Consider the following 13,504-nt stretch of genomic DNA (forward strand, 5'->3'; position numbering starts at 1 on the left):
AAAAATCTAATTAATTAGATGTAGTGGACATTTGCAAAGCTGTTGGTTGCAGTATTCCTCAATGGTAATTCAAAATCTCCCATCTTCAAGTAAAAGCAAGGTGATCTATCCATTCATTGCTGCTTCTGACTCCTACTGATGATGGTAACCATCCTCCTACAATGGGTATTGTTCCTGAAATGTCAAAAGAAATGTGAAACAGTGCCCTTCCACAACCAGACTGAAGTGGCTGCATACTAATACATGCCAATAGAATGGGGTGTACAATATGAAATCTGACTGACTCAATCACTCCTCCTTGCCCCCTTTACCTCTCTTCAAATTGCATCTGTAGATTTTCCTCATTGACTGTGTCAATGTTAACTTTCCCCCAGCTTGGCATCAAAGTCTACCCTGCTCTGAGATGCTACCCCACATGAAGGGCAGAATATAAATGAAAGTTGTTGTTGGTAATGTTTTGTTATTGTTGTACAAAGTGTCTGAAAGCATTCGGTGCAGTTTGGCAAAAGCCAAGGATTGAGGACCTCAGATTATGTATTGGGGTACTGCTGATTTAACTAACCAAAGTCACACAACGTGCTATAATAAATACTGTCTGGAAAGTTTCCCGCAAGCTTCCAAGTCTGCAGACTATCTAGAACTCTGCAGCTCGTGTCCTCTCCCTAGCAGGCTCCCCATCCCTGCTCAACTCCACTGGAGTTCAAGATACTTATTTTCATATTCACATAAAAAATAGGGTTTTGACTTACAAGGTTAATAGATCCAAGTGGGAAGAACATCTTTATCATGCTGAGTCTGTATTTGCTCCAATACTCATTGGTTCAATACATTCCACAACCATCTGGTGATCAGTGTCATTTTCTGATTCGTTCTGTATGAGTCCCTTACCAGACAAAAAACACATTCCAGTAATTTTATGGATGTAACAGAAGAGGTAGACAGGTCAACAAAATCACTCAAAGCTGCAGTTCTTGAAGATATAAGAACCTGTGACTTCTCTATTCAAAAAGTCTTTAACCTTGAGTCACTCCTTTAAAATATATGATTTTATATTTTATATCAGAACTCTGAAGCTTGTGACCTCTCTCACACCAGGCTCCTGGATCCCAGCACCCCCATCTTGTCCCACTCCACTGGCTCCCCATTCCTCAGAGGATAGAATTAAAAATCCTCATCCTCACTTTCAAGGCCCTCCATGGGCTTGTCCCTTCCTACCTCTCTAACCTGCTAACCCCCTATCAACCTGTCCGCTCCCTCCACTCAGCAGGCTCCTGCCTGCTTCACGTCTCCTGCCTGACCCACCCTACCATCGTCGGTAGGGCTTTCAGCCTCTCTGCCCCTACCCTTTGGAATTCCATCCCACAATCCCTTTGCTTTGCTCCCTCCCTTGCCTCCTTCAAGGCACATCTCAAGACCCTCCTTTTTGACTGTGTTTTCAGCCGCCCTACTACCTCCCTGCCCTCCCTCATCCCAACCCTGCTCCTCCATGCTTAAGTCCTAATCCCGTAATGTTCAGCGCCTTGGGATGTTCTCCCGACGTGAAAGGCGCTTTACAAATGTAATTTTGTTGTTGTTCCCATGAATTTTACAAAATCTATTCATGTTACATTATTTCAACATGTGCACCAGGCATAGATGGGTTAATTTTTGTAACCTTTCTATTTTATAAAAGCAATGTGATTCATTTTGATATTACCGGCTGAAAATCAACATGGTTTTGGTTCATTTTAATGGTCTGGTTAATACTTTACCCCAGACATTTGAATATGAAAGCAAAATCCACTTTGTAGCAAAACAGGATAACAATAATAATAATCCTTGCATTTGATATAGCGCCTTATCAGGTCTTCAAGACATCTCAAGGCGCTTCACAGAATATGTTGTAAAGTGAGTTGACTGTGTATTATGTGGATGAAATGGATGATGAGATAGTGGAAGGATAGTGCACTCATGAACGCTACATATACGTAAAATGAAGCAGTCTTTGGAACTAATTGAACCAAAGGTAGAAGGGTCAATGTCCAAGTTTTAATTAATTTAAATTGATTAAATTCTGTTTTTGATAAGCATAAAGGTTTACTTTAATTGAATACAATAGAAACACAGTTATTATTTTCAAATATGTCCATATGTTTCAAGGAACTATGAAAATCAATTTTGATATTTAAAGACTGTCAATTAAACAGTTTAAATTCTATAGCTCCATAATGACCTGAAAACAATGAAATGCGCAACATTAGCTCTTAAATGTATTGTTCTAAATTGTTCATGTATCTGATATACAAACTAGATTGCTATTATTTCTTTTCAGGTTACATGCAGTAATGTAAGAAGGGACTTTAAAGGGTATTATTGTATAAAAGCAATTGTGGTGTAAATTTTGCATTCAGGTGCGGGCACATTCTCCATTGAGTATTTGATGCCAGGACTGATCTGGCTTTATTGAATCAGTCAGCAGGCAATTCAGAATATGTTTCAGTATTTGTGTTTCGGAGAGTAGTTAAGAGTTCTAAACCTCTGCAATTTTGTGAAGAAGATGGCATCTGTGGGTAATACTGGACTTCATAAGACACTCTGGGGTTGCAAGTACTACATTAGTAGAGGATGCATAGGTCGAGGAGGAAGAATATCTACTACCTACAATTAACATTTAATTTGGAGCAGTATTGTCAAGGTGACGTGGCTGACTCAGGAGACTATCACTGAGCTATGCCATCTCCTACAGACCTCCTATTAACATTGCCTTAATAATCCCGGGCTACACCCTCCTGTTATTCTGCCTTGGAATATCTTTACGTCTCATTCTCATTTACTTTGTCTATTTTATTTATCAGATCTCCAGTTAAAAATCAACGTGCTGAAACCACAACTGAGAATCCTAATAATAGAACAACTGATTCAATGGTGAAACTGCTGGCATGATGATGGATTGATCAGTCATACTATTTTTTGGTCATTCCATTGGTCATCCCGCTGGTCTATCATTCTATCCATCACTTTGACCCATCTGGTCCATGGTTCTATCCGTTCCCCTCATTCCTTCCAGTCTGTTGTCTGTCCCATATGATGTTCCCATCTCATTATTTCATCATTCAGTTCTGACAACCTACTGTTTTTTTCTGATGTGTTGTTACTAGAAACATTGAAGGTTTGAAATGAAGTCCAATAATGTCGTGGAACTGAACAGATCTGTTTTTCCATGTTATCTTACGACAAATCATGCTTATCCAATGAATGCTATTTTTCCCTGAGGCAAGGCATCTTGTCATTACAAATCCTTAGAAAAATGATACTGGTTATCATTCATCAATAACACACAGCTAAAATAATAATCTACACAAGTGGAGGAAAGTTTGATATCTTTTGTTCATTTTGGCAATACTGTCTCCTAAGAATAGTACAATTAATAACGAGAGGGAAGCCATTCCATTCCATCTCAAGACAGAAAACTTAGCGATTGATTTCTCTTCTCACTATATACAGAGTTACAAGCATTTCATTTCTTCCAAGCTCAAAGATACTAAATCACTTAATTACAATTTTAAAAATAGCTTGGCAATTAAATCCATTCCATATGCTGGTCTGTTTCTATGCTTATATAATAAAACTATTCTAACAATGTTATGGAATACTTGATCTCTTTATATTTTTTTGAAACAGAATATTGAAGATCAAACCTGGGACCCTTTATCAGAGAAGTATTTATAGGAATTTATTCAAGAGGGTTTGGTTGGTTCCTTTTTAAAAAGTGCAACAATTATTTTTACATTATTTGAACTTTTTGCATTATTTTCTAAGTAGTATTGAAATTCTGAGTTATTTTGGTCACGTTTAACCCAGAATTGGACAATATCAGCAACTTATTGTATTGTAGCTCAAACTAAGATGACAATAGAACACACAAAGCCACACTAGTTTTCATTCCTTTCCTTAGCTGCCCACATCATCCTTAGTCATGAAGAATTCAATTCTTGGTTTTCTAAGGCAATTCTTAGTCTGGGCTTTTAAAATACTGGCACAACTACCAGTAATAATAATAATCCTTGCATTTGATACAGCGCCTTATCATGTCTTCGAGACGTCTCATAGCACTTCACAGAATATACTGTAAAGTGAATTTATTGTATAATTTGTGGGCAAAAATAATAATCCTTGCATTTGATAATTAGAACAATTAGAATCATATGCAAGTTTCAAGATCAAATTTCATTACAAAGTAGCATCTTTTCTAAATTCATTGAAAAAGAGGCCTTAGTCATTAAGAAACTTAGTGCTCTTATACATACTTTCCACAGGGAAAGGTATGTCTAAGTGATAAGCATTCATTGTGGTTTTTACAAAAACATTTTGTGAATCCTTGAAAGTGTAATAGAATGCTGTACAAGATCAGCACCTGTTTGTAATGAAACTCCACACATTTATAATGAAACTCAGGCTCAAGTGATATTCAAATGTGGCCTTCTTCAGTGGGTTAAGTTTTGAAAGTTCCTTGGGACCCCCAGCGCCTTGGGATGTCCTCCTGACATGAAAGGCACTGTATAAATGTAATTTGTTGTTGTTTTGTTGGTTCTAGCAATCCCCAAATACAATCGATCATCACGTCACAATTGTTTGTGAGACACTGCTGTGCACAAAAATTGGCTGCCATTTGCTTATAAATAGTCACTGCACTTTACAGTAAATCCAGCGAAGTGTTACAGACATCCTCCCGACGTGAAAGGTGTTATTTCAAATGCAAGGATTTTTAAAATTATTATTGTGAAATTACATTGGTGATGGACAAAGAGAAAAATTCTCAATACAGAGTAGCAGCTATCAAGAATATAATGGAGATAAGAAAGCAGGAGAAAATACATTCAAAATGTGCACACATTAGTGGTGGGGGCACAAAGTCTGATTTTAAAGATATCTTTGCAATATGCTTTGGTGGTGCAAAACCAATACGACACAGACAAACACATAGGTATTGCACACATTTTTTTATTATACTTTTCATGTTTTGCAACCATAAAATACAGACATCTTGTTTCATGCTAAAAGTAATTTTTTAAGTGTTCAGCGACGCTATCCACAGGAAGGGCAGTACATAAATGCAAGTTATTGTTGTAAAAGTAAATTATTTATTATTTCAAGTAACAGCAATTTTAGCCAAGGACTGGACTGAAAATTCTGTTGTCAAAGGTCCTAATTAGAATTGCTCTTTTCTCTAATAAAATGAATCTTATGCTATTGCTTGTGCAACATAATACTAAGATAATATGCTCTAACTACTTCAGACAGGAAGAGCGGAAATAATTATTGAAGGCTGACGCAAACTGAACAGCCACAAACATTTTGTGACGCAAAACGGGCAAGAGAATAGCTGGATTTATGTGAAGTAGACTTCAGAAGGTACTATTATGCAAAATTATTCAAACCAAAAGAGCAGCTATTATTACAGGAAAATGAGTACACTAATCTATGCCCTTAATCATTTCAAGTACACAGATTTGAATGTGGATAGGAGCAAAAATGACTCCAGAAAAGCAGAGTCTAATATGTGGTTCAGGTTTGTGTTGATATTTCTGTTATTTACTTTAATACTGTTGTGTGTATTGAACAGTACTTCATTGGCAATGTATTTTTTTAAAAGACAAAAAACAAGTTAATACTGAGAAGCAAATTTCAAAACTGTTAGGATTTCGTTTTTATAAATGCATTCAGTACTTTTAAAAGGGCATTCACATTCAGAAGCTTCCTGGTTCGAAACATGTTCTGTGCTGAGTTTAGTTTGCCAAGGCTGCATGGAAAAGTTACGTTAGTCTTCCTTGGCTTGGGGATGATGAAACTAGACAGGGTTCCTGTTTCTTGTCTCTCTTCAGCATCCTTTATTCCATGTGTGAGGCTCAGTTGTGCTACAGCTGAGTAGCCTCCTGACAGTTACTGGCATGGTTCACACATGAATAATGTCCACTGGGTGGGGTACCAATGGAACAGCAGAAAGGCGAATGTCAATGTGGAGAAAATTCAGACAGAGACTAAAATATAATTTTAAAAATATAGGCCAAGTAATAAAATCGAAAGGTTAGCACAGGTAAACTAAAACGATAGAAGGATGTGAAAGACAAAAAGGGAAAAGTCAAAATAAGGCAAACTTTAAACTTTTAAATTTTAAAGTTAATATTAGTCATGAAACATCTTGAAATTTGAGTAGCTTTATTACTGGACTGTTATTTTCAGCACCACAGCTTACAAAAATTCTGTTAGAAATGACCACATATTAGACCCAGCATTGTTTAAGTTAAAAGGCGATATTTGTTGCTGTTGTTTTCTTGGTTAAGTTTAAAAACAAAACCATTTATAAGTTCCCTTTTAAGTGCTACTTTAGACTTGGCATTTGACGTATGGATTTTCCAAATTCTAGCAGCCCACTAGCAGTAGTCTTTTAAGCTCGGCCAGATTTACTGATGACAAAGTAACCTTTATGGTACTTTTGTTTTAAAAGTTACTTGATATAAGGGTCTAAAAGAAGCAATAAATAACAATATCTTACAGAAGCAATATCTTACAGAAGGAAAATAGAAGCAAAATTTTCAATCCCATTATTATAAGGGCACATTTTCATATTGCACATTTTCCTCATTAGTGTATACTATAACCCTTACATTAACAGGTCATTTCAGTGCTAGGCAAACAATAATAATAATTCTTGCATTTGATATAGCGCCTTATCACGTCGTCGAGACGTCTCAAAATGTCCTTATAAACAAAATGTCCCTTATAAACTAACAAAACAGAATAATAAATAATTGTCAACAAGTTTTTGACTTCATAATATACTAACACAACGAAGCAGGAGTAGGTGTTTAGCTGGACAGTTTGGCATCTTATCTGCAGGCTGTTACAATTTCCATTTGTGTGATGTTTATTTGAATGAACACAATTGTATAGCAGTTAAAAGCTTTGATGGGTGTACGATGAATGTTTTATGATAAATGTTGTCATAAAAAATCTGATTTTAAAGAAAAATCATATCTACTATAGTTTTGTGACTGGTTATTGGGCCATTTGTAATGTCATTTGTGAGACTTACTGAATGATTAATGGGTATGCCTCAAGCAAAACTGCTTTTGTAGCTTATAGGAGAGTATTGAAGCCATTAGAACAAAACAGAACACTAAAAATCACAACAGCTTGCACCAATTTTTATCTGAGCAAAATATAGCTCCATAGAAACAAATGGGATCAAATCACTATATTTGGAAAGATAACTTTCTCTTAATAGAATGGCCCAGATACGATTAAGCCTATGAGCTAACAGTAATGCATCCCAAAATATATGCCCTAATTATCATATTTAATTCACTTTATAAAGTATTTCTAGCTGTTCATTCAGGTCATGGTCAAAAGTTATGTTCGTTCAATGCATCTTAAAGGTTTGTGATTTAAAGTAGAAAGGTCATTAGGCTGAAACTGTTTCACAGCATTGAAAAGCTCAATGAGAGGAATTTTTGTAGGAGTTTAGTGGATCAATCCACATTATCAAAATTCTGGAGCCTTTTTTAAATGTTTGGGAAAATCACTGAATCTTTCAAAATACTGAAAAAGCTCCAGTGAAATTGGGATTTGTTTTAAATAACATTTAAATGTATATTTTAAAAAAATAGGCATTAACTGTATGTTGGTGCATTAATGTGCTTGCATCATGAGAGGGTGCAGTTTTTTGAGAAATTCAAATTATAGAGATACTTGAGTATGTACAGCAACTTAAATGCTACTACATTTAGTGAGAAGACAAATATTACCCACTGAAATCCAGGAATCAAAATACGGTCACAGCAAAACTGAATGGGACCTTTATTTTATAACAAAACTGGTTATAGAACTGGTCTGGATTGATTCTGTTTACCATTTGTGGAGATTATAGTTTCAGTAATATACTGCAGATTAAATTATGGCAATTTTACACCAATCAGTGCAAATTGAATCTTTCAGCATCAGTGATGGCTACTATATCTACAGCACGGGAAAGAAATCATTTGTTACTGCCCATGTGATATTTAATTTTCCTTAAAAAATATTACTAGTGCATGTGAGTGAACGGCTCGAGCTTCACTCTCATGATTTGTGAACGAAGGAGTGGAGTCGGGCGACATCGATCACAAGATAGAAATCGAGAGTGGGAAAGCCCTGAGTATTTTGTTCCTTTCTCTAGTCCAGAAGGGTTTGTTAGCCTGGCTCAGTGGTAGCATTCTTGCCTCTGAGTCAGAAGGTTGTGGGTTCAAGCCCCACTTTGGGACTTGGAATCACATAGTCTAAAATGACACACCAATGCAGTGCTGGGGAGGGGGTGTTGCATTGTTGGAGGTGCCATCGTTCAAATGAGACTTTAAACTGAGGTTCTTGTCTGCGTGTTCAGGAGGACACTAGAGATCCCACGGCATTATTTCAAAAGAGAAGGGAGTTTCTCCTGGTGTCCTGGCTAACAATCCACCAGATAAAATTGGTCATTCATTCCATGGCTGTTTGTGGGCACATTGCTGTGTCCAATAGGCTGCTGCGTTTCGCCCACTTTACAATGTAACCTGTGAAGCACTTTGTGATGTCTCGACAACGTGATAAGGGAAGGATTATTTATTTATGAGAAATAATATAATAATAATATAATAAAAGTACTAAGATGGACTATAATATCCCGACTTCTGCAAAGTAGATACCATGCCATTGAACAGAAATTGGAGTTTGGGCCTGTGTGGCCTGGTCTGTGTGGCTCAGTTTCGCATTGGGTATGCAGCTGAGTTGCTAAAACTATTGTGAGTACAATTGATTTCACATTTACTTTCTGGTAAGGTGAATAAATTAAAACCCTTTTTTACAATAAATTGTGTATAAATAAAAAAAACTTCTTCTTATAGTAATAATTAATCTGAATTGAACAGATGAAGACTCTTAGAAATTCTAAGGTTGTTGGCTCCTCGCAGAAATCTAAGATCTATTCAAAATCACTAACAAAATGGGGCAAGAATTATTAAATTATATTTTTGATACAGCCTATTAAGTGACTACCACAGAAAAGATTACTGATCACAGCCAATCAAGCTAATGAAAGATGATCAAACAGTGAGCAGACAAAAGAAATGCAAATATTTCCCTTTGAAATCTATTGCTGCATATTATACATAAAGTTCTCAACCACTTGTTGGTAATCAAATTCAATGGCCGTCCTCACCCATCCCATTGTTAAACTCAATAGCTGCTTGAGCTGCATTTGCATACGTCTGTACTCTTCTGTTGAGTACAGGTTTTAAACAAAAGCAGAGATGTTCTTATTGGACAGCAATTCAATTACACAAGGAATAAATTGTTTATAATAGGCCAAATACTGGCTGTTCCTGTTTTCTCTTTGGCTGGAACACATTTGTCTTGAGAATGTTCAGCAAAAGCTCTTGGTCAGGAATTTCCCTGAAACAAAAGCAGGTAACATTTGAACATTAGCAATTATAGAATACCCGGATTGTGAATATATTAAAGCACTGACAGACAACCGATGGCACCGTTGCAAAACTGCATTACTAATGCTATAGTTATAATGTGCATTTTATGCCAATTTGACAAAAAAATCACTAAATCATTAAAGAGCAGAATAAATCCTACCTAAAAAATACAAACCATTTATCAGACAACCCAGACTTTTAAAGGAATTTTTTAAAATGTTATTAAAAATTTGATTGCGTGAAGGGTGCGATATAAATGCAAGTTGTTGTCCATTGACCTTAGTTAGTGAAACCTCCCTACCTCCAAAGTGTATACAAATATTTTTTTACATATTGTACATCAAAGTAAATTACTACTAACCTGATTCTGGTATAGTAATCTGTATTTGCTCTGCTCCTTTACTGTAGAAAAAGTATACTTATGCTTATAATGATATAAACACTTATGTTTTCTAACTTATGATACCAAAGAGACCTTGTTGTTCATGGTATTCTTGTAACTGTTTTTCTGCCACAGCTATCCGATGAAGCAGGCCTTCTATGAATCGCTGCACCTTGACTTTCCCACGTGCTTCCTTTTGAACTGCTGCCTGCAGAAACTGGTTTATATCTGCTGCTTCCCTGAAAAATAATGTTACAGAGATGTCTTCTGTGAATCAATAATTAGGTAATTCCCTCACCAAAGATTTCCACAAACTAAATTTTGTGTATTGGAACCAATGTTATATAGAAAACTAAAATGCATTTGGGTCAATACAGTAAATGATATGCATTTTATCTGATATTCTTCATTCATCATCTTAAATTCTAATTACAGATTTGAATAAATGAACACTTCTTTCTGTTTCTGTTTGTAGAATGCTGCTAGCACAGATTGGCTGCTGAATTTGCCCGTGTGACAATAGTCACTACACCTTAAGTAACTTAATCCCACTCTCTAACACATTTTGAAAAGTCAAGCTGCTTTATCAAACAAGTTTCTTTATTATTGATTTGTTGCTTTTCAATAATGCACTCTAAAATTGGATATCAAATTGAAAAATTTAGGATAAAAAAATTCTATCCAATAGAAATACATGCAAAATATAAAATTTTTATTTCTGTGCATTTCATTTTCACTGAACAGCTACAGTATCTTTCATTGAAATAGAAGCAAATTCAAAAGAATCACACCACCTTTGTCTAGGGTAATTGCAACTGAATGGATCAGTCGATACAAAACATTCAATTATCAGAATTTTGCACTTTGTTTTAGGAAGAATACTCACTGTTCTCTTGCGTGTAGTTCTTGCTCCGTCTTGGCAAGTTTTNGTTTAAGTATGATGATCATTTCTATTGCTAAGTTTACTTGTGTGCTCAGTACCCGCTCTCGCTCTTGGATCATCTGCTTTTCTTGGGCAAGCTGTGCAGACTCGGCCTTTATCACTGCTATCTGTGCTGCCATCTTCTGCAAACAATGGGGCAATTGGTCTATTCTTTTCTCAGTTAAAGCATCCAGAGCCTGAACAATCTGCAATCTTTCCTCCATGCAATTCTCATATGGAGCGATGAAGTTTATGTTCTCAGAATATAAATTAGATACCAAATGGCACCGTGTTTCTGTACCTGTCCATTCCTGGGGTATTTCTGATTTTCGGTCTTTAGTATTTTTGCAATGTGCGTAGTTACTGTGAAGATTCCGATTTGAAAAAGAGTGTGGGTGTTTTGTTGTGCTGGACATGTGCAAGCATTTCTCTGGAAAAGAAGATTTTAAGCTTGACTGTGGAACAGATGAGAATGTGTTGCACTGCACTACAGTTTCATATGAATGGCTAAACTCCAAGTGCGCTCTCAAAGATGATAGGCTTCTAAATCTCATGTGTTCTCCACAGCGTGGGCATCGATAGGGTAGGTTTGCATGACAATGCTCAGTTGGTTCCTGGTCACTTCGAAGTAATTTTCTGCCAAACATCTTCTGTTATATTTTGAGGAGCACTACAAAAAGGGACACAATGTTTCAGAATTGTAATTATTTCATAAATACAATGTAATTTAAAAACATGGCAAATGTCATACTTCCATTCTCTAAAAGCACTTTCCTCACGCACAAGATGAAACACCAAATGACATTGAGTGTACAACACTAAACAGGCCATTCACCCCCAACTAAGGTATGCTGATGATTACACATCAGCCTACACTGCTCCTAATCCCGATTGCCTCTATTACCTTTTCCCTCACACATGCAAGAAACAGGAAAGGCACTGTCTTCGAGGACTGGTAAGTTCACCCGGTTGTTTACCTTTGTATTTGAATCCAGTCTAAAATGAGGCAGGTGGACCGAGTTGGATGGTCAGTCTTTGCGCTATTCCCATATTAGTCTATTTACCATTGAATTAAGAATCCTACTCGAAGACCATTTATTGTGGCACAAAAACTTCTAATTGAACTACCTGTAACTCCACAATAGGGCAGACTGCTATGAAATCTACCCAACATATGATGCAGGGTAGATTTTCAACATATATACCAACCCTGTGAAAATCAATCCTGGGCTGCCTATAGCGTTGGTGTACATGGCTCCTGGCAACTCTCTGTGTTTAACAAAGTGGCTGTCTTTTGGGTCAGTAGATCACCACTGAGATCACTTCCTGTTCGTTACACCCATTGCATGGTATACAAGAACTCAAGGCTACTACCTGTGTAAAGGGCGCTATATAAACGCAAGTTTTTATTGTTGATCTGCCACTGATGTCACTCTGCACATGAAGCGATGTCTGCTGTGCTTAATATGTATGCAGTGTGCAGTAAGTAATGATAGTGGCACATGGAACATATGAAGCAACAACAACAAAATTACATTTGTAAAGCGCCTTTCACGTCGGGAGGATGTCCATGTCAGTGGCGAGCTTATGATCCAGAACTTGTCCATTTTTTATTTCTTCATTTTAACACTTTGGTCTGAGCTTATGGATCCAGAACACTGTGTGGTCAAAAATAGGATTGACTTGTACCAGTAAAAAACATAGCATTCACTTATGTGAATTGTAATTCTGTTGTCTGGCTATTAGACCTTCCCCAGTGGTCAGCAGATTCATTGAAATAAAATGGCTTTTGATGTTGTCAGACATTTATTGCCCTTTACCTCCAAGACTTAGGTTTTGATGCAAGAACCTATACATCTGATCTAATTTACATCAATTACAGGTCTGACAAAAATAGTAGGAATAATTTTGTTCACAATATATTTTTGAATTTAGTTTGTAGCCCATTGGTGTCATTTACTGTCATGATCAGAGCATTTAAGTCCTGAGAGATATGAGTAAAATGAGATAAGATTTACATCCATTGAAGCCATTGCGTTTTATTTTTAAAAGGCAAAACATACATAAAAAATAAATGTTTTTTGAAGCTGAAATTAATATTTCATTCCCGAAGAGCCATCTGAAGGTAATAGATTCTGCAAACAGCCCCAGTGGGCCCAATGACCTCTTTATGCTGTAAACTTGATCACTGCAAATTACTAACATGCAGCAAATATAGGTGACATATATACTTCACTGGTATCTAAATCAGACACTTGCATTTGAAATATTTTTCCACGCAACAGGTGTTTCGAAATGAAAGGTTAGATTATGGTCATGAGATGGTTAAAGGGGTCCCCGGTCTGTTTCTACACAAGAGCTGCTGTGGTGAACGAAAAAATTAATAAGCATTATATTTTTGCAACATCACAGATATTAGATACAGATACACAGATATTAAACGCTCCGCACAGGAGCCAATGCATAGGCGGTTCTGCTGAATGACATACACACACATACATACACACACATACATACATACACACACACACACATACCTGCACAAGACTGACACTGAACTCCCCAGAGCCGTAACAGCCCACAGGAGCTCCTGCGGAATCGTGTCTCCGCGCCGGACTGAGCCTCCACCGGGCAGAACCGATCAGATGTTATTTCTAGTTGGACCGTGAGCTCTCGAGTCAAGTCAGTCTGTACTTATCCGCAGGACTGCATCGCCCGACTCGTCCC

General features: G+C 36.8%; 1 protein-coding gene across 1 annotated transcript; it reads right to left on the reverse strand.

The window, feature by feature from the left end:
• Nucleotides 1-9,403: 9,403 nt before the first annotated feature.
• On the reverse strand, nucleotides 9,404-11,424 carry znf365 (zinc finger protein 365). The gene is made up of 3 exons (XM_007897201.2): nucleotides 10,742-11,424; nucleotides 9,949-10,094; nucleotides 9,404-9,441 (listed from the first exon to the last, which is right to left on the reverse strand). The coding sequence occupies exons 1-3, from the start codon at nucleotides 11,422-11,424 to the stop codon at nucleotides 9,413-9,415; spliced, it is 858 nt and encodes a 285-aa protein (XP_007895392.2). The 3' UTR covers nucleotides 9,404-9,412.
• Between the last annotated feature and the right edge of the window lie 2,080 nt (nucleotides 11,425-13,504).

This window comes from Callorhinchus milii, unplaced genomic scaffold (genome assembly GCF_018977255.1).
Source record: "Callorhinchus milii isolate IMCB2004 unplaced genomic scaffold, IMCB_Cmil_1.0 Scaffold7, whole genome shotgun sequence".
In the NCBI taxonomy this organism is placed as follows: Eukaryota; Metazoa; Chordata; class Chondrichthyes; order Chimaeriformes; family Callorhinchidae; genus Callorhinchus; species Callorhinchus milii.